General features: G+C 44.4%; 1 protein-coding gene across 2 annotated transcripts in view; it reads right to left on the reverse strand.

The window, feature by feature from the left end:
• The window catches only part of myo15b (myosin XVB), a 210,376-nt gene that overhangs the window by 78,426 nt on the left and 105,867 nt on the right, over nucleotides 1–26,083 (reverse strand). For both annotated transcript variants that reach the window (XM_072242387.1, XM_072242388.1), the window contains 7 exons: nucleotides 23,991–24,081; nucleotides 17,243–17,462; nucleotides 16,005–16,111; nucleotides 11,085–11,144; nucleotides 5,255–5,330; nucleotides 4,752–4,870; nucleotides 3,391–3,509 (listed from right to left, as the gene is read on the reverse strand). In XM_072242387.1, the coding sequence (XP_072098488.1) occupies nucleotides 3,391–3,509; nucleotides 4,752–4,870; nucleotides 5,255–5,330; nucleotides 11,085–11,144; nucleotides 16,005–16,111; nucleotides 17,243–17,462; nucleotides 23,991–24,081 (792 nt within the window). The remainder of the gene's footprint in view (nucleotides 1–3,390; nucleotides 3,510–4,751; nucleotides 4,871–5,254; nucleotides 5,331–11,084; nucleotides 11,145–16,004; nucleotides 16,112–17,242; nucleotides 17,463–23,990; nucleotides 24,082–26,083) is intronic.

The following is a 26,083-nucleotide window of genomic DNA, read 5'->3' on the forward strand; positions in this document are numbered from 1 at the left end:
GACTGGGGAATCTGGGTACAGGGAGAGACTGGGGAATCTGGATTCAGGGGGAGACTGAGGAAGCTGGGTACAGGGAGAGACTGGGGAAGCTGGATTCGGGGGAGACTGGGGAAGCTGGGTACAGGGAGAGACTGGGGAATATGGATTCAGGGGGAGACTGGGGAAGCTGGGTACAGGGAGAGACTGGGGAATCTGTATTCAGGGGGAGACTGGGGAAGCTGGGTACAGGGAGAGACTGGGGAATCTGGATTCGGGGGAGACTGGGGAAGCTGGGTACAGGGATTGCAGTGTTCAGGGAGAGACTGGGGAAGCTGGATTCGGGGGAGACTGGGGAAGCTGGGTACAGGGAGAGACTGGGGAATATGGATTCGGGGGAGACTGGGGAAGCTGGGTACAGGGAGAGACTGGGGAATATGGATTCAGGGGGAGAATGGGGAAGCTGGGTACAGGGAGAGACTGGGGAATCTGGGTTCAGGGAGAGATTGGGGAATCTGGATTCAGGGATAGACTGTGGAAGCTGGGTTCAGGGAGAGACTGAGGAAGTTGGTTCAGGGATTTCAGCTGTAGGGGGAGACAGGATAAACTGGGTTGAGGGACTTCAAGGTTCAGGCAGAGACTGGGGAATCTGGATTCGGGGGAGACTGGGGAATCTGGGTACAGGGAGAGACTGGGGAATCTGGATTCAGGGGAGACTGGGGAAGCTGGGTACAGGGAGAGACTGGGGAATCTGGATTCAGGGGAGACTGGGGAAGCTGGATTCGGGGGAGACTGGGGAAGCTGGATTCGGGGGAGACTGGGGAAGCTGGGTACAGGGAGAGACTGGGAAATATGGATTCGGGGGAGACTGGGAAAGCTGGGTACAGGGAGAGACTGGGGAATCTGGATTCAGGGGGAGACTGGGGAAGCTGGGTACAGGGAGAGACTGGGGAATCTGGATTCAGGGGGAGACTGGGGAAGCTGGGTACAGGGATAGACTGGGGAATCTGGATTCGGGGGAGACTGGGGAAGCTGGGTACAGGGATTGCAGTGTTCAGGGAGAGACTGGGGAAGCTGGATTTGGGGGAGACTGGGGAAGCTGGGTACAGGGAGAGACTGGGGAATCTGGATTCAGGGGGAGACTGGGGAAGCTGGGTACAGGGAGAGACTGGGGAATCTGGGTTCAGGGAGAGATTGGGGAATCTGGATTCAGGGATAGACTGTGGAAGCTGGGTTCAGGGAGAGACTGAGGAAGTTGGTTCAGGGATTTCAGCTGTAGGGGGAGACAGGATAAACTGGGTTGAGGGACTTCAAGGTTCAGGCAGAGACTGGGGAATCTGGATTCGGGGGAGACTGGGGAATCTGGGTACAGGGAGAGACTGGGGAATCTGGATTCAGGGGAGACTGGGGAAGCTGGGTACAGGGAGAGACTGGGGAATCTGGATTCAGGGGAGACTGGGGAAGCTGGATTCGGGGGAGACTGGGGAAGCTGGATTCGGGGGAGACTGGGGAAGCTGGGTACAGGGAGAGACTGGGAAATATGGATTCGGGGGAGACTGGGAAAGCTGGGTACAGGGAGAGACTGGGGAATCTGGATTCAGGGGGAGACTGGGGAAGCTGGGTACAGGGAGAGACTGGGGAATCTGGATTCAGGGGGAGACTGGGGAAGCTGGGTACAGGGATAGACTGGGGAATCTGGATTCGGGGGAGACTGGGGAAGCTGGGTACAGGGATTGCAGTGTTCAGGGAGAGACTGGGGAAGCTGGATTTGGGGGAGACTGGGGAAGCTGGGTACAGGGAGAGACTGGGGAATCTGGATTCAGGGGGAGACTGGGGAAGCTGGGTACAGGGAGAGACTGGGGAATCTGGATTCAGGGGGAGACTGGGGAAGCTGGGTACAGGGATAGACTGGGGAATCTGGATTCGGGGGAGACTGGGGAAGCTGGATACAGGGAGAGACTGGGGAATCTGGATTCGGGGGAGACTGGGGAAGCTGGGTACAGGGAGAGACTGGGGAATATGGATTCAGGGGGAGACTGGGGAAGCTGGGTACAGGGAGAGACTGGGGAATCTGGATTTGGGGGAGACTGGGGAAGCTGGGTACAGGGATTGCAGTGTTCAGGGAGAGACTGGGGAAGCTGGATTCGGGGGAGACTGGGGAAGCTGGGTACAGGGATTGCAGTGTTCAGGGAGAGACTGGGGAAGCTGGATTCGGGGGAGACTGGGGAAGCTGGGTACAGGGAGAGACTGAGGAAGTTGGTTCAGGGATTTCAGCTGTAGGGAGAGGCTGGAGAAGCTGTGTTCAGGGAAGACTGGAGAAGATGGGTTCAATGATTTCAGGGTTCATTGAGTGACTGTGTTCAGGGATATCAGCTGCAGGGACAGACAAGGAATCTGGGGCTCATCTTCAACGAGGAAGGTCAAGAGAAAATTTGCTGAAGTGGTGACAGTTTGTAATTAGTTTAGGTTGAGGATGTAGGGGAAAAGAGTTCCCATTAGGAATGGTTTAAGGACCCGGGGTAGAACAGTTATTAAACTGGACAAAAACCTCAAGGTTAGGAGGTGGACAGGCACTGCAGAGAGAACCATGTGCTGTGCTGTGGGACAGAGAGCATAAAGGAAATTGTCCACTAGTAGAAAGCACATTCTGGATGAGCCAAATCATCTCCTTTTCTGTAACAATTCTATGATTTGGTGCATTCTGTTGATTCCTTATATTCAAATTGGAGTGAAGTGCAATATTTAACCCTGCTCTTCATATCAAAGCCCTGTTTTTATACTCTTCCTCTAAGAATGCAGAACCTCACATTCCAGCTGTCAGATTCCTGGCCTGACTATATACGATATACCCTTGTTGCAACTTCCTCACTGCACTCTTTCCCAGCTAACTTAACGCCAACAACAGAGCACCCTTCGTTGGATTTTCTCTGGCCCCCTCTTTCTAAGTCATCATTATCAACAGCAAGTAATTAATCTGTGTATTGGGTACTGTCACTGACCTAAAAATGACCAAATTATTCCCACTTTGTGTTTTCATTTCTTTGACCCACCCTCCAATGTTTAAATCCCCAAGATCATGAGTGCTGTAACCAATAGCTTTTGATAATCCAAAATATGACTCCCCTTTTCAGCATCCTGCGAATGGATTTTTTAAAAACACAAAGAAATTTGTCAAACATGATTTTCCTTTGATAAAATCTTGTTTACTGTGCTCGGTGATGTAACTTTTTCCTGTTATTTGCCTTCGTATAGTGGATTTCAGACTTCTTCCAACTGCCAGCTAGCTGGCCTATAGTTCCCCAAATTCTCTTTTTCTCCTTTCTTGAATAACTTGTTATGTTTTCTCATTAACCCACTGAGACACATGGGCATAATGACAAGCAAACAGTGGAAAATTCTTTCTCGTGCTTTTACCTGTAACTCTGAAGAACTTTGTAATGTTCAAGATTCATTCCAACTGCTTTCACAGATTTCAGCAGCTTGATTCCTCGATGAGAAACACTGAGAATCTCTACGTTGCTGCCAACATCACCCTGAAGTAAAAGATGTGACCCCAATTCAGAACAAAGTCCTCAACATGGAATCAACAACCCCCTGCCTCAGACCTTTCTCAGTTTATGATCATCCTGGTGACATTTGCTTGGTGTAACAAAACCAAGTGTGTGACAAGAGGAAGTAATGTTTAATACAGTGTGCAAATGATTGAAGTATACTAGAAAGCTAAGAAATAGAAGCAGGAGTCGGCCATCCAGCCCGTCAAGCCTGCTCCACTATGCAATAAGATCCTGGCTGATCTGGCATGGATTCAGCTGCACCTGCCTGCCTTTTCCCCAGAACCTTGAATGTCCCTGCTATGCAAAAACCTATCTGACTGTGTCTTAAGTATATTTAATGCAGTAGCATCCATTGCTTACCTAGGCTGAGAATTCCACAGATTCTCTATGTTCTTAGTAAAAGAAGCTTCTTCTCATCTCTGCTCTAAATCTACTTCCCCAAATATTGAGGCTATGTCCCCTAGCTCTAGTCTCACTTACCAGAGGAAACAACTCTCCTGCTTCAATCTTATATACTCCTTTTATAATTTTAAGTGTCTTGATAAAATGCCCTCCAACTCTTCTGAATTCCAGTGAGTATAGTCCAAGGTGACTCAATCTCTCCTCATAGGCTAACTCCCTCATCTCTGCAGTCAACTCATGTACCTCCTCTGCACCGCCTCCAAAGCCAAGAAAGGAGACCAGAACTGCATGCAGTACTTCAGATATGGCCTCACCAGTAAATTACAGCATAAACCTCCCTGCTCTTCAATTCAATCCCTCTAACAATGAAGGGCAAAATTAGATTTGCCTTCTTGATAACCTGTTGTACCCCCAAGCCGATGTTTTGCAATTCATATAAGAATAATCCCAAGTTGATCTACACAATGCAGGCTGCAGTCTTTCACCTATTAGATAATAATCTGATCTTTGATTTTTTTTTCCTTCCAAAGTGGATGACCTTTATTTACCAACGTTGTGCTCAGTATGCCATACCCTTGCACACTCCCTTAATCTGTTTACAAGCTCTCTGTAGAATCTCCACATCCTCTGCATAATTTGCTTTTCTACTCAATTTAGTGTCATCAACAAACTTAGACATGCTATGATCAGTCCCCTCTTCCAAATCCTGAACAGCACCAACCCCTTTGGCACCTTGCTTACCACTGATAACCAGCCAGAATATATATACATATTCCATCAGCAGTTTCTCACAAGAGGTGATGTTGGTGCTGTACTTACACTGACAGAAAACAGCCGAGAGAAGTAAACAGCCCAGTTGTCTCGTGCAGCCACAACAATTCGTTTCTTCAGACCGCTGTCTTGCAGCATCTTGATATTAGTTCCAATGTGATGTTCAGCTGTGCACAGGAATACACTACAGTTTAGCAACACAATACCACTTTCAACAGTTTACACTAAAAAGAACTATTTTTGTGTTCTAAGTGTGTCCTTTAGTGTATAATGTGAGAATAATTTACACTTATGTATTCCTTGTGAATGTTCTGTATCTGATGCTGCGTTTCTCTTGTGTACACACACACACACACACACACACACACACACACACACACACACACACACACACACACACACACACACACTTAACAAAATTCAAAATTCCTTCCAGATCACAAAACCTTTCTTGCCTGAGAATGGCACCTGTTCACAATCCTGGTTCTATTTTCTCTCAGAACCAGTCGATGTCTTTCTGGAATAAGGGAGATTCCCAGCCCACAACCTACCAAGTAGATTTCGCATTTTTTGCCGTTCTTCCTTTGAAATGCGACTGCAGCCATCTGAGTAAGTGTCCTGCAAGATCTGAGGAGATATTCAGTTGCAGTTAGATGCAGACATGCTCAATTTGTGATGCACGGTAGAGGAACAGAGACACATCAGTGCACATACACAAAATACAATGTTAACAGCACAGACCTCAGCTTCCAAGGTCCAGGTGAGTGCTGTCTATGAACTTCTGACAACTTAATTAGGTACATCTTGAAATAAACATAAAGGCAACTCAATAAAGAAATGAAAAAACATGCCGAGGAGTGGGAAAGGCACAGGTTTTCACAAGTTGTAGCAGCTTTTTATTAAATCCTTCCAATAGTGATCAATTTTACATTTAAACCATTGGATGCTAAATGTACTTTTGTAGCATGCTCTCATCTCAAATCTATTCCCTTCTCCAGTTTTGGGTTCATTCCTGCAACTGGGTTGCTTTCCTGAATTTGGTTTTACATTATGGGATCTATTGGAGTGGTTTGACCCTGCATGGCCAGAGATGACAGTCATGGGATCACTATCGCAGTCAACGGTGGCAGCTATAGATTCTGTCATGACATTGGCAGCCTACGTTTCCAGTTCTCTTCAATTATGCAGTCTGTGATGATTGTGATGTGTTAAAATATCAGTGGAGAAAGTTAGGGCAGAAAACGATGTTTATGGTACAACATGTTGGGATTATTTGAACATAGTTCTCTATGAAGTTGTAATAACTTTATACTTTATACTTCATTGTTGCCAAACAATTGATGCTAGCACGCACAATCATCCCAGCGATATTTGATTCTGCGCTTCCCGCTCCCTGGATTACAAATCGATAGTAAATATTAAAAATTTAAATTATAAATGATAAATAGAAAATAGAAAAATGGAACGTAAGGTAATGCAAAAAAACTGAGAGGCAGGTGCGGATATTTGGAGGGTACAGCCCAGATCCGGGTCAGGATCCGTTCAGCAGTCTTATCACAGTTGGAAAGAAGCTGTTCCCAAATCTGGCCATATGAGTCTTCAAGCTCCTGAGCCTTCTCCCGGAGGGAAGAGGGACAAAAAGTGTGTTGGCTGGGTGGGTCATGTCCTTGATTATCCTGGCAGCACTGCGAAGATTGGTTTGTGTGATGTGCTGCACTGTGTTCATGATCTTCTGCAGCTTCTTCTGGTCTTGGACAGGACAACATCCGTACCAGGTTGTGATGCACCCTAGAAGAATGCTTTCTACGTGCATCTATAAAAATTAGTGAGGGTTTTAGGGGACAGGCCAAATTTCTTCAGTTTTCTCAGGAAGTAAAGGCGCTGATGGGCCTTCTTGGCAGTGGACTCTGCTTGGTTGGACCAAGTCAGGTCATTTGTGCTATTGGCCCCGAGGAACTTAAAGCTTTTGACCTGTTCCACTTGCACACCACTGATGTAAATTGGGTCGTGCGGTTCGCTACTCCTTCTGAAGTCAACAACCAATTCCTTCGTCTTGCTGACATTGAGGGATAGGTTATTGTCTTTGCACCATGCCACCAGGTTCTTAATTTCCTCTCTGTACTCAAACTCATCATTACCCGAGATACGGCCTACAATTGTTGTGTTATCAGCAAACTTATATATTGAGTTTGATGGAAACTTGGCTACACAATCATGGGTGTACAGTGAGTACAGCAGGGGGCTGAGTACACAGCCTTGTGGGGCACTGGTGCTCAGAGTGATTGTAGAGGAGAGCTTGTCCCCTATTTTTACAGCTTGGGTCCTATCTGTGAGGAAGTTGAAGATCCAGCTGCAGATCTGAGTGCTAAGGCCCAGGTTCCGGAGCTTAGGAATCAGTTTATTTGGAATGATGGTATTAAAGGCCGAGCTGTAGTCAATGAAAAGGAGCCTTACGTTTGCGTCTTTATTCTCCAGGTGTTCTAAGGAGGAACGTAGGGCCAGAGAGATGGCATCTGCCATTGACCTGTTGCTCCGGTAGGCGAATTGCAAAGCGTCGAGGTTGACCGGTAGGCTGTGGTTGGTGTGTGCCATAACCAATCGCTCAAAGCACTTCATAGCAATTGATGTCAGAGCCACAGGGGGTGGCAATGGGGATAAGCTCCCACTACCTATTAAATGCTCCCAGTGGCGTGCGCCTCAAATAGCCTCTGAAGAGGGGGTGCTTGCTACGTGACCAACAGCTTGCTCTCCATATCGTACTGCCCAGGCTTGGGTATCTAGACAACTAGGATGCAATATCCGTGTCAACTCTGACTGATGGGGGCCCTCACCCCTCATTCAGTTCTAGGAGGAGCTGCATTACTGGTATTTAATCTCTTTTTAGCATGCATGGAAGTTAAGAATCCGAACAGTAACCCTGCTTAGAATATGCAGTTGTCCTGCGACCCTGGTATAGATGTGCGGGACAGACAGAGACTCTCCTTCAGGTTATGACCAGTGAAGATTGGATTCCTTTGCATGGTGAACTGCTGACAAATACTATTGTAAGAAACAGGGGGCATCAGAAAACACCACCCACTGAAACCACTGATAGCAACGATTTATCAACATTGCTCAATCTGTGTGAAGCAGGACCTGTACACAGCCCCACCATGAGAGTTCCGGATCTCCATAAACCTCAAGGCTGACCAAGGCCCAACTAAACCCAAGCAGTGAACAGAGCCAAAATTACATCAGCTTGGGCTTCATCCACCCCTCCATTAAAAAATATGACCATGAGGCTGGGAATATCAACGGATCCATCCTTTAGGATGGGTAGGTCAAAGTTCAAGTAAATTTATTATCAAAATACTCATATATCACCATATACAACCCTAAGATTCATTTTCTTGCAGCATTCACAGTAAATCCAATAAACACAATAGCATCAATAAAACATCAAGCAACCACTATGCAAAAGACAACAGACTGTGCAAATTCAAAGGAGAAAAAATACTAAATAAGTAAGCAATAAATATCGAGAACATGAGAAAAATAGAGGTCTACGGGTAACCCTAGGTAATTTCAAAAGCAAGGACATGTTCAGCACAGCATTGTGGGCTGAAGGGCCTGTATTGTGCTGTCGGTTTTCTGTTTCTATGAGATGAAGAGTCCTCAAAAGTCAGTCCACAGACTGTGAAAACAGTTCATGATGGGGCGAGTGAAATTATCCCCTTTGGTTCAAGAGCTTGATGGTTGAGGGATAATAACTATTCCTGAACATGGTGTTGTGGGTCCTGAGGTTCCTGTACCTTCTTCCTGATTGTAGCAGTAAGAAGAGAGCATGTCCTGGGTGGTGGGGCTCCTTGATGATGGATGCTGCTTTTCTGCAACAGTGCTCCGTATAGATGTGCTCAATGTGGGGAGGACTTTACTACTGATGGTCTAGGCTGTATTCACTGAATTTTGTAGGATTTTCCATTCAAGGCTATTGGTATTTCCATATCAGGCTGTGATGCAACCAGTAACAAAACTCTCCACCACACTTTTGTCAAAGTTTTAGATGGCATGTTGAGTCTAAGCAAGATGCTAATGTGCTTTCTTCGTCACGGCACTTACAAAATGAAATGCTAGCACTGACCAATCTTGAGATGCTGACCCTCTGTACCTCTGGAAGGGTCCAGAGGAAGTCACCTGAGGAAGTCTGGCTCATGGACTTCTGGTTTTCTTTCTTCTGAAGTCAACAATCAGCTCCTTGGTCTTGCTAACATTGAGTGAGAGATTGTTGTTGTGGTACCATTGAGCCAGATTTTTCAATCTCAGTCCTCCCCCCTCCCCCAACCCCCCGATTCAGCCAACGACAATGGTGTCGTCAGCAAACTTAAATATGGCTTTAGAGCTGTAGTTAGCCTCACAATCATAAGTAAAAAGCGAGTAGAGCAGGGGCAAAGCACACAGTTGATCGAGGTGCACCTGTGCTGATAGAGATCATGGAGGAGATGCTGCCAATCCAAACTCGCTGGGATCTGCAAGTGAGGAAATCGAGGATCCATTTGCACAAGGAGGTATTCAGGCCAAGATCCTGGAGCTTACTGATTAATTTTGAGAGGATGATGGTATTGAATGCTGAGCTGTAGTCGATAAAGAGCATCCTGATGTATGCATCTTTGCTGTTCAGATGTTCCAGAGTTGAGCGAAGAGCGAATGAGCTGGCATCTGCTGTGCCGGTGGGAAAGTTGGAGCAGATCCAAGTCGCTTCTCAGGCAAGAGCTGATATGTTTCATCATCAGCCTCTCAAAGCACCAAATTACAGTAGATGTATGTACTAGCAGGCGATAGATAAGGTAGGTCAGTGTTGCATGGAAATATCATGAGTGCAAATGGTAAAAGAGGCAGGATCAGTCCCCAAGGAAAACCTGAAACTGTCAGGCCGGCACAGGCAGGCACTTCCCAGTCTCCGCTCAGCTGACAGGAGTCACCTGCAGCCTACTTAAACCCAGCTCTCATCAACATTCTTTGTTCTCTCTTCGAACCAGCCAGCCTCCCGAGCCTTCAGCTACCCTGTTGCCTTGTGTTAAGTACCTGCTCTTTCTCATTTTGTGACCCTTGTGGCTTGTTATTTTGCAGTTGATTATTAAAGTTATTGCTCACCACTAAGTCATCTTAGCAGCTCAGCTTTGAGGTTAAGCCTCCGCTACATTTCCTGACAAGGACATGGGAAGTGTTAAAGCTTGATGAAGGCAATTGCCTTTAACTGAAGGTGCAGGAACGGAAGTTTTTTTGAGCAGTGGCGTGAAGCCCTGGAGGCCAATAGATCGACATTCAGAGCCCTGGACTCCTGTGTTTCTGAATCCTGCACTAATGACAAAACCTAGATTGAGGCACAACGAGATACCAGGGACATGTTCCTGCAAAGGCCTCCAAATCCACTGGAATGAACGAAAGGTCAGTGCCCTTTCCCAGGCCAGCACCTCAAGGCAGGTCATATCACTGACAAGCCACACATCAGACCCTCAGAACAGTGACCGTTCCATGCTGTTTCCAGGGAAGAGGCCAACAGGCGTGCAGAGGAGAAGATTCAAAGATGTCCTCTATGTCTTGTGGAAAAACACAGCATCCCCTCTGACCATTGGGAGACCCGGGTCCATGACTGGTCGATGTGGAGCAGCAGCATTCAGGACGTCAGGCACCAGGAACACACCAAGATCCTGAATGAGTGGTGGGAGGGGCGCACCACCTCATTAACTACCCATCCATCTCTCCAGTGGGTGAGCCTGGAGTAACCATGCTGGCCTCATGAACCATGTCAGAACCTAACAAAGTGGAGTGGACACAAGTAATCCTCAAGCCTGAGTCAATGCTTAGGATGAAGGTGGATTACTATTTGTAATTTGCAACTCTGATTATTATTGGTAAAGCTTACGTTGTAGGCTGTGCTTCTGTCATAACTATAGTTAATCTCAGGGCAGCAATTTATAAAGGTATAGTGTCACTGGTACTTGTTAGGAGCACATGGCTCTCAATACTGTTACATAAAACCAGCCTGCCGGCCGTGGGATGGAACAGGTCAGCTGCACAGAGTGAAACGGAATTGGTAGGAGATCAGAATATGAACAGAGCCACACATTTATGATATAATCAGTCACATTCCTAACATAACCCCAGCCCGTATCTGAGTCTGACAGTACTGGAACACGATCACAATGACTCTCATCCCTCCACATGGAACTGCTCCCCGTGATCCCCTGGACACCCCCACACCCGCGCCCCCCAGCCAGCACCATCCCACATGAACCTGTTCCCAGTCTACTCCACACAGGGCTTTTCCTGGAGCCGACTAGCCCAGTTCACTGATCAGACATGCAAGCATAGTGAGTAGTTCCGGCACTGGAGCGCTCTTACCTGTTCACACAGCAGGTTGAGAATATATTCCGAATTAAACTTCTCCCGTGGGTAAAAGAGCTGTGGGAGAATAGTCAAGGATTAGAGCTTCAGAGAAGAGAAAGATCTCTACAACCCTACTGACAAAAATCAGCGGCACTTAGCGCTGAACAGACATTCAGTTTGTGTCGTCACAATCAAATACCATAAGCTAACCGTTGTAGTACCATACCCCAGGCACATACAAAAAACACCAGAGAACGTCAGCCTGTCAGGCAGCATCTATGGAGAGAAACAAACAATGTTTCAGGCCGAGACCCTTCTTCAGGACTGAGAAGGAAGGGGGAAGATGTCTGAATAAAAAGTTGGGGGGAAGGAAAGAGGCTCCCTGGAAAGTGATAGGTGAAGCCAGGTGGGTGGGAGAAGTCAAGGGCTGGAGAAGAAAGAAGCTGATAGGACCACAGGAGAAAGGGAAGGAGGAGGGGACCCAGGGGGAAGTCATAGGCAGGTGAGAAGAGGTAAAAGGTCAGGGTGTGGAATCGGGCAGGTGGGGGAGGAGAATTTATTTACTGGAAGGAGAAATTGGTACTCATGCCAGCAGGTTGAAGACTACTCAGTGTAAGGTGTTGCTGCTCCCCCCTGACGGTGGTATAAGAGGAGGCCACGGACGGACATGTCAGAACATGAATAGGAATCAAATTAAGATGTTTGGCCACCAGGAAGTTCTGCTTTTAAGATCATAAGACCATAAGACATAGGAGCAGAATTAGGCCATTTGGCCCATTGGGTCTGTTCCGCCATTCAATCATGGCTGATCTTTTTTTCCCTTCCACAACCCCGTTCCCTGGCCTTCTCCCCATAACCTTTGATGCCGTGTCCAATCAAGAACCTATCAATCTCTGCCTTAAATACACCCAATTACCTGGCCTCCACAGCTGCCTGTGGTAACAAATTCCACAAATTCACAACCCACTGGCTAAAGAAATTTTTCCGCATGTCTGTCCTAAATGGATGTCTTTCTATCCTGAGCCTGTGCCCTCTTGTCCTAGACTCCCCCACCATGGGAAACAACCTTTCCACAGCTACTCTGTCTAGGTCTTTCAATATTTGAAAGGTTTCAATGAGATCCCCCCCCCCATGTACTTCTAAATTCCAGTGAGTACCGACCCAGAGCCATCAAACGTTCCTCGTATGATAACTGCTTCATTCATTGAATCGTGAACTGCCTCTGGACCCTCTCCAATGCCAGCACATCTTTTCTTAGATGTGGAGCCCAAAACTGTTCACAATATTTAAGGTGAAGCCTCCACCAGTGTCTTATAAAACCTCAGCATCGCATCCCTGCTCTTGTTTTCAAGACCTCTTGAAATGAATGCCAACATTGCATTTACCTTCCTCATGACTGAATCAACCTGCAAGTTAACCTTTAGGGTGTTCTGCACAAGGACTCCCAAAACCCTTTACATCTGAGATTTTTGGATTTTCTCCCCATTTAGAAAGTTGACTACACATTTATTTCTACTACCAAAGTGCATGACCATGCATTTCTAAATTGTATTTCATTTTCCACTTTTTTGCCCTTTCCCCTAATCCTAAAAGTCTTTTTGCAGCCTACCTGTTTCCTCAACACTACCTGCCCCTCCACCAATTTTTGTATCATCTGAAAATTTGGCAACAAAGTTATCAATTCCATCATCTAAATCATCTGACCCCTGCAGAACACCACTAGTCTTTGGCAGCCAACCAGACAAAGATCCTTTTATTCCCACTCACTGCCTTCTCCCAATCAGCCAATGTTCTAACCACTCTAGTAACTTTCCTGTAATACCACGGGCTCTTAACTTGGTAAGCAGCCTCATGTGGCACCTTGGCAAAGGTCTTCTGAAAGTTCAAATATACAACATCCACAGCATCCCTTTTATCTATCCTACTTGTAATCTCCTCAAAGAATTCCAATGGATTCGTCAGGCAAGATTTTCCCTTAAGGAAAGCATGTTGACTTTGTCCTGTCTTGTCCTGTGTCACCAAGTACTCCATCACCTCATCCTTAACAATTGACTCCAACATCTCCTCAACCACCGAGGTCAGGCTAGCTGGTCTATAATTTCCTTTCTGCTGCCTTCCTCCTTTCTTAAAGAGTGGTGTGACATTTGCAAATTTCTAGTCCTCTGGCACCATGCCAGAGTCCAATGATTTTTGAAAAGTCATTACTAATGCCTCCACAATCTCTACCACTACATCTTTCAGAACCCTAGGGTGCAGTTCATCTGGTCTGGGTGATTTAAATACCCCTAGGTCTTCCAGCTTTCTGAGCATCTTCTCCCTTGGAATAGTAACTGCACTCACTTCTCCTCCTTCACACACGACAATATTTGGCACACTGGTGGTGTCTTCCACAGTGAAATACTCATTTAGTTCATCTACCATCTCCTTGGCCTCTGTTATTACCTTTCCGATGTCATTTTCTATCAGTCCTTTATCCACTTTCATCTCTCTTTTATTTTTTTACATACTGGTAAAAAGCTTTTGCTATCCATTTTAATATTGTTTACTAGCTTCCTTACATATTTCATCTTTTCCCTTCTAATGGTTTTTAAGTCGGTTTCTGTAAGTTTTTTAAAACTTCCCAATCCTTTATCTTCCCACTAATTTTTGCTTTGTTGTATACCCTCTCTTTTGTTTTTACATTGGCTTTGACTTCCCTCGTCAGCCACAGTTGTACTATTTTGCCATTTGAGTATTTCTTCATTTTTGGAATACATCTGTCCTGCATCTTCCTTATTTTTCCCAGAAACTCACACCATTGCTGCTCTGCTGACATCCCTGCCAGCAGCTCCTTCCAATTTACTTTGGCCAACTCCTCTCTCATACCACTGTCATTTCCCTTACTCCACTGAAATGGTGCTACATCAGACTTCAGTTTCTCTCTATCAAATTTCAATTTGTACTCAATCATATTATGATCACTGCACCTAAGAGCTCCTTTACCTTAAGCTCCCTAATCACCTCCAGTTCATTACATAACACCAGTCCAGTATAGCTGATCCCCTAGTAGGATCAATGACAAACTGCTCTAAAAAGCTACTCGTAGGCATTTGACAAACTCACTCTCTTGAGATCCATTACTAACCTGATTTTCCCATTGACCTGCATGTTAAAATCTCCCAGGACTATCATAACATTACCCTTTTGACACGCCTTTTCTATTTCCTGTTATAATCTGTGGTTCACATCCCAGCTACTGTTGGGAAGCCTATATATAACTGCCATTAGGGTCCTTTTACTCTTGCAGTTTCTTAACTCAACCCACAAGGATTCAACATCTTCTGATCCAACATCACATCTTTCCACTGATTTGATGCCATTCTTTACCAGTAGAGCCACACCACCTCCTCTGCCTACCTTCCTATCCATCTGATATAATGTGTAACCCTGGACATTCAGCTCCCAACTACAACCATCCTTCAGCCACGATTCATTGATGGCCACAATATCATACCTGGCAGTCAGTAATTGTGCAACAAGATAATCCACCTTATTCCTGATACTCCGTGCACTATGTAACACTTTGAGTGATATATTTGCTATCCTTTTTGATTCTACATCCCTAATGCACTGATGCTCACCCTGTTGGCTGCAATTATGTCCTATCATCCACCTGCCCTTCCTAACAGTCTGACTGCACGCTATCTTTGCTTTTTTACCATCCGTCCTATCCTGAGTCCTTTCGTTCTGGTTCCCATCCCCTTGCTAAATTGGTTTAAACCCTCCCCAATAGCTTTAACGAACCTGCCTGCGAGAGTATTGGTCCCCCCAGTTTAGGTGCAATCAGTCCTTTTTCTACAGGTCATACCTCACCCAGAAGAGATCCCAATGATCCATGAACCTGAAGCCCTGCCCTGTGCACCAGCTTCCCAGGCACACATTTATCTGCCAGATCATCCTGTTTCTACCCTCACTGGCGTGTGGCACAGGCAGCAATCCAGAAATTACTACCCGGGAGGTCCTGCTTCTCAGCTTTACCTAGCTTTCTACATTCTCTCTTCAGGACCTCTTTGGTTTTCCTTCCTTTCTCATCGGTACCAATATGTACCAAGACATCAGGCAGCTCCCCCTCCACCTTTAAAATGCTGTGGACGCGATCTGAGACGGCCCTGACCCTGGCACCTGGGAGACAACATACCACCCAGTATGGCGGATGGAGTAGAAGTTCTACGAAGTAGTCCCCCAATTTACGACAGGTCTCACTGACGTAGAGGAGGTTGCATCGGGAGCACTGGACGTCGTAGACAACCCCAGCAGATTACCGTACTCTTGAGGAAGGGCTCATATGGCACAGAAACAGGCCCTTTGGCTCACCATATCCAACGCTAAGCAACAGGGATCCATGGGTAACTGGTCAGTAAAGCAATAACTTCACACATCTGAGACTATGATGGTGAAGCTACAGTGGTAAAAATGGTTGCGAGACAACTGTCTGTGAAGCCTATGAGGCATAAATCAGAGAGGCAAAGTGAAGAGTTCAGTGAATTAAAGACCAGCAGATTAAATGGATTTATCAATGATTCATTTTATACCAGTGTACTGGTAAAAACATAGCCAATTGTGTATGGGTTCTCTTTCCCACAGTGGAAGCAGAGTACTATACAAAAGTATATCTGCACCTTAAAGAATTGAATGTACCACATTGTATGACTGATACGTTGTTTTATCAGACACTGCTGTTAGTTGAAAGCTCATGCCTTCAATGAAGTGTTCTGTGTTAGTGCTGCCTCTACTGTTTGCTTATACAAGCAGCATCATTAAAGAGTCCTTAGATTTTGCGGCTTCTACTTATTCTATCGTGGAGTAGTAATCACTGGTGTACAGCTGTATTACACATTCCCGGTAGTCACTGTGCTCTACATTCTTGTTAGAAGTATGTGATAGTATGTACCGTACCTCCTTGCGCAGATAGAGCTTCCAAGGAACATTGACGTAGGAGAAATATACACTGGCTGTCCGCCTGTAGAGTTGCGTTTTTATATTCTCATCTTGTAATGATATTGCTAAAAGAAAGAGGGGAAAGTATTTTCATTTTGTGGAACCTTTAGAAAACCCCACAGAGCTACGGGACCATTAACGTAACTATGGAAAAGTGATCACGATGTAAGAAAATGCCACAGCCAAACTGAGCACTACAAGGCCCATCGGTTAATTACGGTAGTGTACGGTTAGTGTGATGCTACTTCAGACCAGGCTGTTGAAGTTTAGAGTTGAATTCCAGCGTCCTCTGTAAAAAAAAGTTTTAATGTCCTTCCTGTGAGCATATGGATTTCCTGCGGGTGCTTCCCACAGTCCAAAGACATGCAGGTTAATAGGTCATTGGGCATTGTGAATTAGGCTAGTGCTAAGTGGAGGGTTGCTGGGTGGTACAGCTTGATGGGCCGGAAGAGCCTGTCCTCACTGCACCTCTAAATAAATAGATAGATAGATAGATACTGCAGCAAGTGATCAAGACAGCATGTGGATTCCACCATTCTTGGTTCAGAGGGGTGCCAGCTGAGGGGCTGGCACCTTGGACAACATCTCCTGCACTTCTGAGACAGAGCACCCACTGAAGTGCCAGCCCCTGCCATGGCTGGCAGGGATAAGTGTGGAGCAAGTGATGGGCACATCTGATAAAAAAAAACATATTCATTTCACCCTTTTAGAGCCTCTGCTGTAATGTAGAAAATGTGGCTGCTAATTAGGGCTCAGCAAGCTTCCACTGACAGCAACATGATCATGACTGAGTTATGTTTTTCAAACACTGTCTGAGATCTAAACATTGAAGAAGGGATTAGGGATAACTTGCCTGCTCTTCTCCAAAACTGTGAGACTTGAACTCAGAACCTCAGTCTCAGGAGGCAAGAGTACCACATCCAAGCCTCAGGGGGCTTGTTGTACAGAGCAGCTGCGGAGGATAACCACAGAAACACACGCGGAGACGCCCTGAAACTCTGATGAATATCACACCATACGATTAGAGTTTATTTTGTCTGTAATGTGCACTAGAACTTCATAAAGTTGGGCAGTGGATTTAATGGGCAAGAATCTTCAGCCACTGTTTCCATTTGCAGTCCTGCTGCGTAAAGGCTGGGATATTTAACCCTATGTAGTACTGTGGGTTGCCTGGATGATCCCTTGCTTGAACCTACCTGTCTCTCCCCTTGGTGAAGGCGCGTAGGGTTGAAATGCACTCTCGGTTGAAGTCGGAGATAGGCCAGCTACAGGAGGAGGAGGTGGGGGCGGAGCACCTTTGGGCGACAGTAGAAGGTTGAGTTGCTCATGTATCGAGGACTGAGAGGACAGAGGACGGTGCAGCGGTTTTGGTGCTACTTTGGGTGGGACTTTTGCAGCTGAGGTTCCATTTTCATCCTGCAATAGAAACGGGAGAGGCTTTAGGGAAAGCTCTACAAACTTCGGCCCCTGCACTCCACCTAATCTGCGGGCAGATTAACTACTAGATCTTTGACTAGTGGGTCCATTCTTTATCTCCACTTCCTGAAGAGATATAGTGAGACTCACCTGGCTGCCCCATAAGCTTGGCCCTGATGATCCATCACTGAACACAAGGATATTATAAACAAAAACAGGTGGAAGTCACTCAGCACCTTGTGACCACCCAACCAATCAACAACATCTTTGCTGCTGTCTCATCTCAGTGATATTTTCCACCATTCCTTTGATTATTTTCATGTCTAAGAATAGAACCAGCATCAACCTTGAGTATACTCAGTACCTGAGGATCTGCAGCCCTCTTGAATTGAGAATTTGAAAGCTCAATTGATCTATTCGTGAATGTTGTTCCTGAATGGGCTGCACCCTATCTGAGTGACAATCTGATAGATGGACTCAGCGGGTGTGAGTGTGGGGGAGGGATTGAAGAATTGTTGATATTCAGGGTCAGACCCATCGTCAGGCTCTGAAGTAATGACTCCTTTTCCCCTACAGATGCTGTTCAATCCACTGAGTGCCTCCAGCAGATTGTTTGTTGCTCTAAGTTCCTGCATCTGCACTCTCTTATGAACACCTTATTATCAGACGTGGCCCCTGGTTCCAGATACCACAGCCAGGTGAAACATCACACTGTAACTATCCAGTCAATGCACTGACATGTCTGGTGAAAATACTGACATATACAGAAAAAATACTGATGTATGCAGTGAAAATACTGACGTTTCTACTGAAAAGTGTGTTGGCGTGTGGCCAGGTGGTTAAGGCGTTGGTCTAGTGATCTGAAGGTCGCTAGTTCGAGCCTCAGCTGAGGCAGCGTGTTGTGTCCTTGTTGTGTCCAAGGCACTTAACCACACATTGCTCTGCGATGACACTGGTGCCAAGCTGTATTGGCCCTAGAGCCCTTCCCTTGGACAACATCAGTGGTGTGGAGAGTGGAGACTTGCAGCATGGGCAACTGCCAGTCTTCCATACAACCGTGCCCAGGCCTGCGCCCTGGAAACATTCCAAGGCGCAAATCCATGGTCTCATGAGACTAACGGGTGCCTATATATATAGTGAAAATACTGAAGGGTCTGGTGAAAATATTGACATATATGGTGAAAGTACTAATGTGTATGGTGAAAATACTGATGTATACAGTGAAAATACTGATGTACACGGTGAAAAAACTGATGTGTACGATGAAAATACTGACATATACAGTGAAAATACTGACATATATGGTGAAAATATTGATATGTCAGGTGAAAATACTGCATATACAATGAAAATACTGACGTATACAGTGAAAATACTCACATATACGGTGAAAATACTGACATGTATGATGAAAATACTGAGATATACAGTGAAAATACTGACGTATACAGTAACAATACCGCCGTATATGGTGAAAATACTGACGTGTATGATGAAAATACTGAGATATACGGTGAAAATATTGATGTATACAGTGAAATTATTGACGTGTACAATGAAAATACTGATGTGTCAGGTGAAAATATGATGTATACGATGAAACTACTGACATAAACAGTGAAAATACTGAGATTTGTCAGGTGAAAATACTGACGTATATGGTGAAAATACTGACATGAACAGTGAAAATACTGACAAATACAGTAACAAGGCTGCTGTATATGGTGAAAATACTGGTGAATATAGTGAAAATATTGCCAGATACAGTGAAAATACTGATGTATATGGTGAAAATACTGATACTGACATGTACAGTGAAAATACTCACATATATGGTGAAAATACTGACATATACAGTAACAATACTGCCATATACGGTGAAAATACTGATGAATACAGTGAAAATACTGACATGCACAGTGAAAATACTGATGTATACAGTGAAAACACAAACATGTACGGTGAAAATACTGACATGTACAGTGAGTATATCACCAAGATACTTCTAAGAATTTTGATGACAAGAGCTAAAAGTAAGATACAAGCTGAAATAGGCAAAGAACAATGTAGTTTTGTGAAAGACAAAGGTACAAGAAATGCAATATTGATGTTAAGGATACTATCAGAACGAGCTATTCAAATGCAAAAAGATTTGTTTGTTTTATCGACTACACAAAAGCATTTGATAAAGTGAAGCACAATAAGTTATTTGAAATATTACAGAAAACTCTAGATCTAGATTTGAAAGACCTCTGCCTAATCAGAAATCTGTACTGGGAACAAACTGCCGCTGTAAGAATAGATGGAGAATTGAGTCAGTTTATGAAAATCAAGAGAGGCGTTAGACAGGGGTGTGTTTTGTCCTCTGATTTATTTAATGTGTACAGTGAAACAACACTAAAAAAAATAAGAGACATCTTGGGAATCAAAGTTGGCAGTGAAAATATCAATAATTTCAGATATGCAGATGACACTGTGTTAATTGCAAGTACAGAGGAAGAACTACAAAACTTAATTGATATAATTGTTGAAGAAAGTGCAAAAATGGGTCTATTTATCAATTGCAAAAAGACAATGTATGGTGATATCCAAAAAGAAGGAGAATCCTATCTGCAGGCTGAGAATAAACGGGGAAGACATAAAACAAGTACAGAACTTTTGCTACTTAGGAAGCTGGGTGACATCAGATGGCAGGTGCGACTTGGACATCAAAAGAAGAATAGGGATGGCAAAAGACACCTTTACAAGAATGAAGAATATACTGACCCATACATGACAACCCACCTCAGAATACTGAAATGTTATGTTTATCCAGTTATGTTATATGGCTCAGAATGTTGGACAATATCTAGTAACATGAGGAAACGAATTGCAGCAGCAGAGATGTGGTTTTTGAGGAGGATGAAAAGCATATCATGGATGAAATGAATATCTAACGAGGATGTCACGAACAGAGCAAACACAAAAAGAGAAATAATGTATGAGATCATGAAAAGGCAACGTAACTTCATTGGGCATGTGATTAGGAAAGAGGAGTTAGAATGCACCGAAATTATGGGAAGGATTGAAGGGAAGAAAGCAAGAGGAAGATGAAAATGATGATGGAGACAGCAGCCAGAGAACTGGAAATGAATACCAATGAATTGATCCACTTGACCCGAAACAGGAGTGTGTGGGCCATGGCAGTCAAAGCTCAAACTGGGCACGGCACCTGATGATGATGATGTATGGTGAAAATACTGACGTAAATGGTGAAAATTCTTTCATGTATGGTGAAGTGTCTGGTGAAAATACTGATGTATCTGGTGAAAATACTGACATATATGGTGAAATTACTGATGTGTACAGTGAAAATACTGACATATATAGTGAAAATACTGACCATATGGTGAAAATACTTACATATATGGTGAAATTACTGATGTGTACAGTGAAAATACTGATGTGTCTGGTGAAAATACTCACATATACAGTGAAAATACAGATGTATAAGGTGAAAATCTGAGGAAAGACATTCTTGCCATAGAGGGAGTACAAAGAAGGTTCACCAGATTGATTCCTGGGATGGCAGGACTTTCATATGATGAAAGACTGGATCGACTAGGCTTATTCTCTCTGGAATTTAGAAGATTGAGGGGTGATTTTATTGAAAGGCATAAAATTCTAAAGGGATTGGACAGGCTAGATGCAGGAAGATTGTTCCCGATGTTTGGGAAGTCCAGAACGAGGGGTCACAGTTTGAGGATAAAGGGGAAGCTTTTTAGGACCGAGATGAGGAAAAACTTCTTCACACAGAGAGTGGTGAATCTGTGGAATTCTCTGCCACAGAAAACAGTTGAGGCCAGTTCATTGGCTATATTTAAGAGGGAGTTAGATAAGGCCCTTGTGGCTAAAGGGGTCAGGGGGTATGGAGGGAAGGCTGGTACAGGGTTCTGAGTTGGATGATCAGCCATGATCATACTGAATGGCAGTGCAGGCTCGAAGGGCTGAATGGCCTACTCCTGCACTATTTTCTATGTTTCTAAAATACCAACGTATACGGTGAAAATACTGAACTGTATGGTGAAATTACTGACATTCTGGTGAAGATACTGACATATACGGTGAAAATTCTGACATATATGGTGAAAATACTGACGTGTCTGGTGAAAATACTGAGATATACGGTGAAAGTACTGACATTTGCGGTGAAATTACTGACGTATATAGTGAAAATACTGATGTGTCTGGTGAAAATTCTGACGTATACAGTGAAAATACTAACGCAGGGGTCCCCAACCGTTTTTGCACTGCGGACCGGCCGACCCGGGGCGGGGTGGGGGGGGTAGGGTTGACAACGGACAAGAGTAGCAGTCAAATACATTGAGCTTACCCCCAAGACTACAATGACCATGAAGCCTTGCGTGGGCACCAGTGCGCATGCATGTACCTGCCAATTTCTTTCTGCAAATCGTTTTTGGTGATTCTGTTCAGGGAGGGGGGGGGCGCGTTAATCACAACCGGAATATAGGTGATAAGTGGCTAATACACTCAATTTCATTTCTAAAAGGGGTTATCTAATGACTTTAATATTAAACACACATCGCGTATTTTCCTTGCATGAATATAGTGATAAGTCAATTATCAGGGGAGGACAGGGGAGCCTGAAGTAGGTGTTGAACGAACTTCCAGTAGAAGTGGTAGAGGCAGGTTCGATATTATCATTTAAATAAAAATTGGATAGGTATATGGACAGGAAAGGAATGGAGGGTTATGGGCTGAGTGCAGGTGGGACTAGGTGGGAGTAAGCATTTGGCACGAACTAGAAGGCTAGAGATCGCCTGTTTCCGTGTTGTGATTGTTATATAAGCAAGTCAATAGCATCATAACATTTTAAGTAACATTAGGTTATTAAACACAGCACATATTTTCCCCATATGAACATATAAAATCATTGCAACACACCAATATCACTGAATTAGTGGGAGCCCTGGGCTTGTTTTCCTGCAACAAGATGGTCCTATTGAGGGCTGATGGGAGACAGCGATACTGAAGGAGATTCCTTATTTCCAGTCTATTCCGCAATTTCATTTTTGTTGCATTCTTTGCCGAAAACTCTGCTTCGCAGAAAAATATTGGAAACGAAAGCAACGTTTTCAGTGCTTTCGTGGCTGTCTCAGGATATTCAGCCCTGACTTTGATCCAGAATGCCGGCAGAGATGTTATGTCAAACATACTTTTCAGCCTGCCATCATTTGCAAGCTCGAGGAGTTGATTTCCTTCCTGCACTGACATGGATGACGCGAGGGTAATGATCTCGCGTGCGTTCAAGTTCAACGGTGGGCGTGACAGGGAATGAGGAAAGGTGCAGCTGACTCATATCGCCAAATCATATCATTCCCTCGCGGCCCGGTAGCGCATGCTTTGCGGCCCGGTACCGGTCCGCGGCCCGCTGGTTGGGGACCGCTGTACTAACATATACAATGAAATTACTGACATATACAGTGAAAATACTGACGTGTCTGGTGAAAATACTCAGGCTGTGGGAAGGTTCTGCAGATTTGCCCAACATATGTAGGTGGGTGTTTAGTCATCAAGGAGGAATAGTGTTCCCACGTGCCAGCCTCCCTTGTCTTCTAACAACACAGAAGGAAGTCACCTGACCATCTGGCTCTCAGGGTATGAATTTTGTGTTTCCTATTCTCTTCTCCCTATGTCCGAATATAACTCACCTTTCTCACAAATGTCCATTGTAGATCATTTGAATCTTTTAGCATTTAACCTATACCGAGGGGTGACTTACAGCAGGCAATCAACCATCTGCGTGTACTGCTGCCGCAAAATAACATATTTCGTGACATATGCCAGTGATATTAAGCCTGATTCTGATTGTGAGGTGTGGACTGCAGAGATACTGACAGAGAAATCTTGGTAATTTTCTGCACTTCATCTTGTGTACACTGTAACCACGGGACATCAGCACTGGGTGTTTATGTTAGCACTTGGTTTACTGACAGCACCAAGCAATATGAGTGTTTGGCAAAATACTTCGTATTCCATCACATCCTGATGCCCCAGAGATATACTGAGGCTGTTGAGGGGAGACACTTGTAGATTTTGACATGGTAATGGTAGGGTCCCTTTAGCAGGATGAGGGTAATAATTAGTTAAGTTATCTTGGTGCTGTTATCTGAGAAGGAAATCCCAGCCAGAGTGGAGCCAAGAGCCTCCAAGTCAGACAGCCAGGCCTTCGGTTTAACATATGGAGCAGAACATCCAAACTTGAGTGACTCAACCCGGTCTCACCAAGGATCAGTGGTGAATGTACACCACCAGACCATTAATTTTTTTTTGCTGGGCTCTCCAGGACCAAAAGATTAGTCCTGAAATCCTCAGCAACCTGGGCATCTAAACAAAAGACTTATTTTCTGCAAAATGTTTTTGCTCCTTGGTGTTAAAAATGTAGGAGATGGGAAGATGTTTCTTTACTAAGCTAACAGAGGTAGAGGACATATGAAGAATAGTTTCAGGCTGAGCTTGTTTCCCTACCTCTGGAGGCTGTGAAGAACCTGTCTTTTTTAAAAGAGATAATGCTTCATCCTTGGGATTATTTTTCTTCAGGAACGGTTTTGCTAGTACTCTGGAGACAAAGAACAGGAAATATTACTTGTAGGAGCCAATTGGATAAAGCCAATACATCATTCACCTTGTTAAGACCTAGCCAGGCAGCAGGGTGAAACCTCACTGCAACAAACAGCCCTGTACAGTATTCACCAAACACAATACACAACCACTCAAACAACCCTGTACAGTATTCACCAAACACAATACACAACCACTCAAACAGCCCTGTACAGTATTCACCAAACACAATACACAACCACTCAAACAACCCTGTACAGTATTCACCAAACACAATACACAACCACTCAAACAACCCTGTACAGTATTCACCAAACACAATACACAACCACTCAAACAGCCCTGTACAGTATTCACCAAACACAATACACAACCACTCAAACAACCCTGTACAGTATTCACCAAACACAATACACAACCACTCAAACAGCCCTGTACAGTATTCACCAAACACAATACACAACCACTCAAACAGCCCTGTACAGTATTCACCAAACACAATACACAACCACTCAAACAGCCCTGTACAGTATTCACCAAACACAATACACAACCACTCAAACAACCCTGTACAGTATTCACCAAACACAATACACAACCACTCAAACAACCCTGTACAGTATTCACCAAACACAATACACAACCACTCAAACAGCCCTGTACAGTATTCACCAAACACAATACACAACCACTCAAACAACCCTGTACAGTATTCACCAAACACAATACACAACCACTCAAACAGCCCTGTACAGTATTCACCAAACACAATACACAACCACTCAAACAGCCCTGTACAGTATTCACCAAACACAATACACAACCACTCAAACAGCCCTGTACAGTATTCACCAAACACAATACACAACCACTCAAACAACCCTGTACAGTATTCACCAAACACAATACACAACCACTCAAACAGCCCTGTACAGTATTCACCAAACACAATACACAACCACTCAAACAACCCTGTACAGTATTCACCAAATACAATACACAACCACTCAAACAACCCTGTACAGTATTCACCAAACACAATACACAACCACTCAAACAGCCCTGTACAGTATTCACCAAACACAATACACAACCACTCAAACAACCCTGTACAGTATTCACCAAACACAATACACAACACTCAAACAGCCCTGTACAGTATTCACCAAACACAATACACAACCACTCAAACAACCCTGTACAGTATTCACCAAACACAATACACAACCACTCAAACAGCCCTGTACAGTATTCACCAAACACAATACACAACACTCAAACAGCCCTGTACAGTATTCACCAAACACAATACACAACCACTCAAACAGCCCTGTACAGTATTCACCAAACACAATACACAACCACTCAAACAGCCCTGTACAGTATTCACCAAACACAATACACAACCACTCAAACAGCCCTGTACAGTATTCACCAAACACAATACACAACCACTCAAACAGCCCTGTACAGTATTCACCAAACACAACACACAACCACTCAAACAACCCTGTACAGTATTCACCAAACACAATACACAACCACTCAAACAACCCTGTACAGTATTCACCAAACACAATACACAACACTCAAACAGCCCTGTACAGTATTCACCAAACACAATACACAACCACTCAAACAACCCTGTATTCACCAAACACAATACACAACCACTCAAGGACAAGCATTTCAAAAGGACTTCAATCAGTTAAAATAAATCACTTCTGTCTCATTTGGTTATGTGATGCCAAAAGCCAAATATGTATTTTAAAGTTGGGCAGGTTGACTTTGAAATTCAGCGACACCAGGCTTGAGATAAAAATTTGTACGCAACAGATGTGCACGGATATGAACCAGAAGTGTTCTTTCGGCCATCTGGATAGAGACATCAAAAGCAGCACTTAAAACAGCTCTGATGGCTTTTAGATGCACCAGTTTTAAAGCTTTCCATGTTAAGCCTTTTTGTCCTGAACACAATTGACATAGGAGATCAGAAAGCA

The sequence above is a fragment of the Mobula birostris genome, chromosome 24, assembly GCF_030028105.1.
Source record: "Mobula birostris isolate sMobBir1 chromosome 24, sMobBir1.hap1, whole genome shotgun sequence".
Taxonomy (NCBI): domain Eukaryota; kingdom Metazoa; phylum Chordata; class Chondrichthyes; order Myliobatiformes; family Myliobatidae; genus Mobula; species Mobula birostris.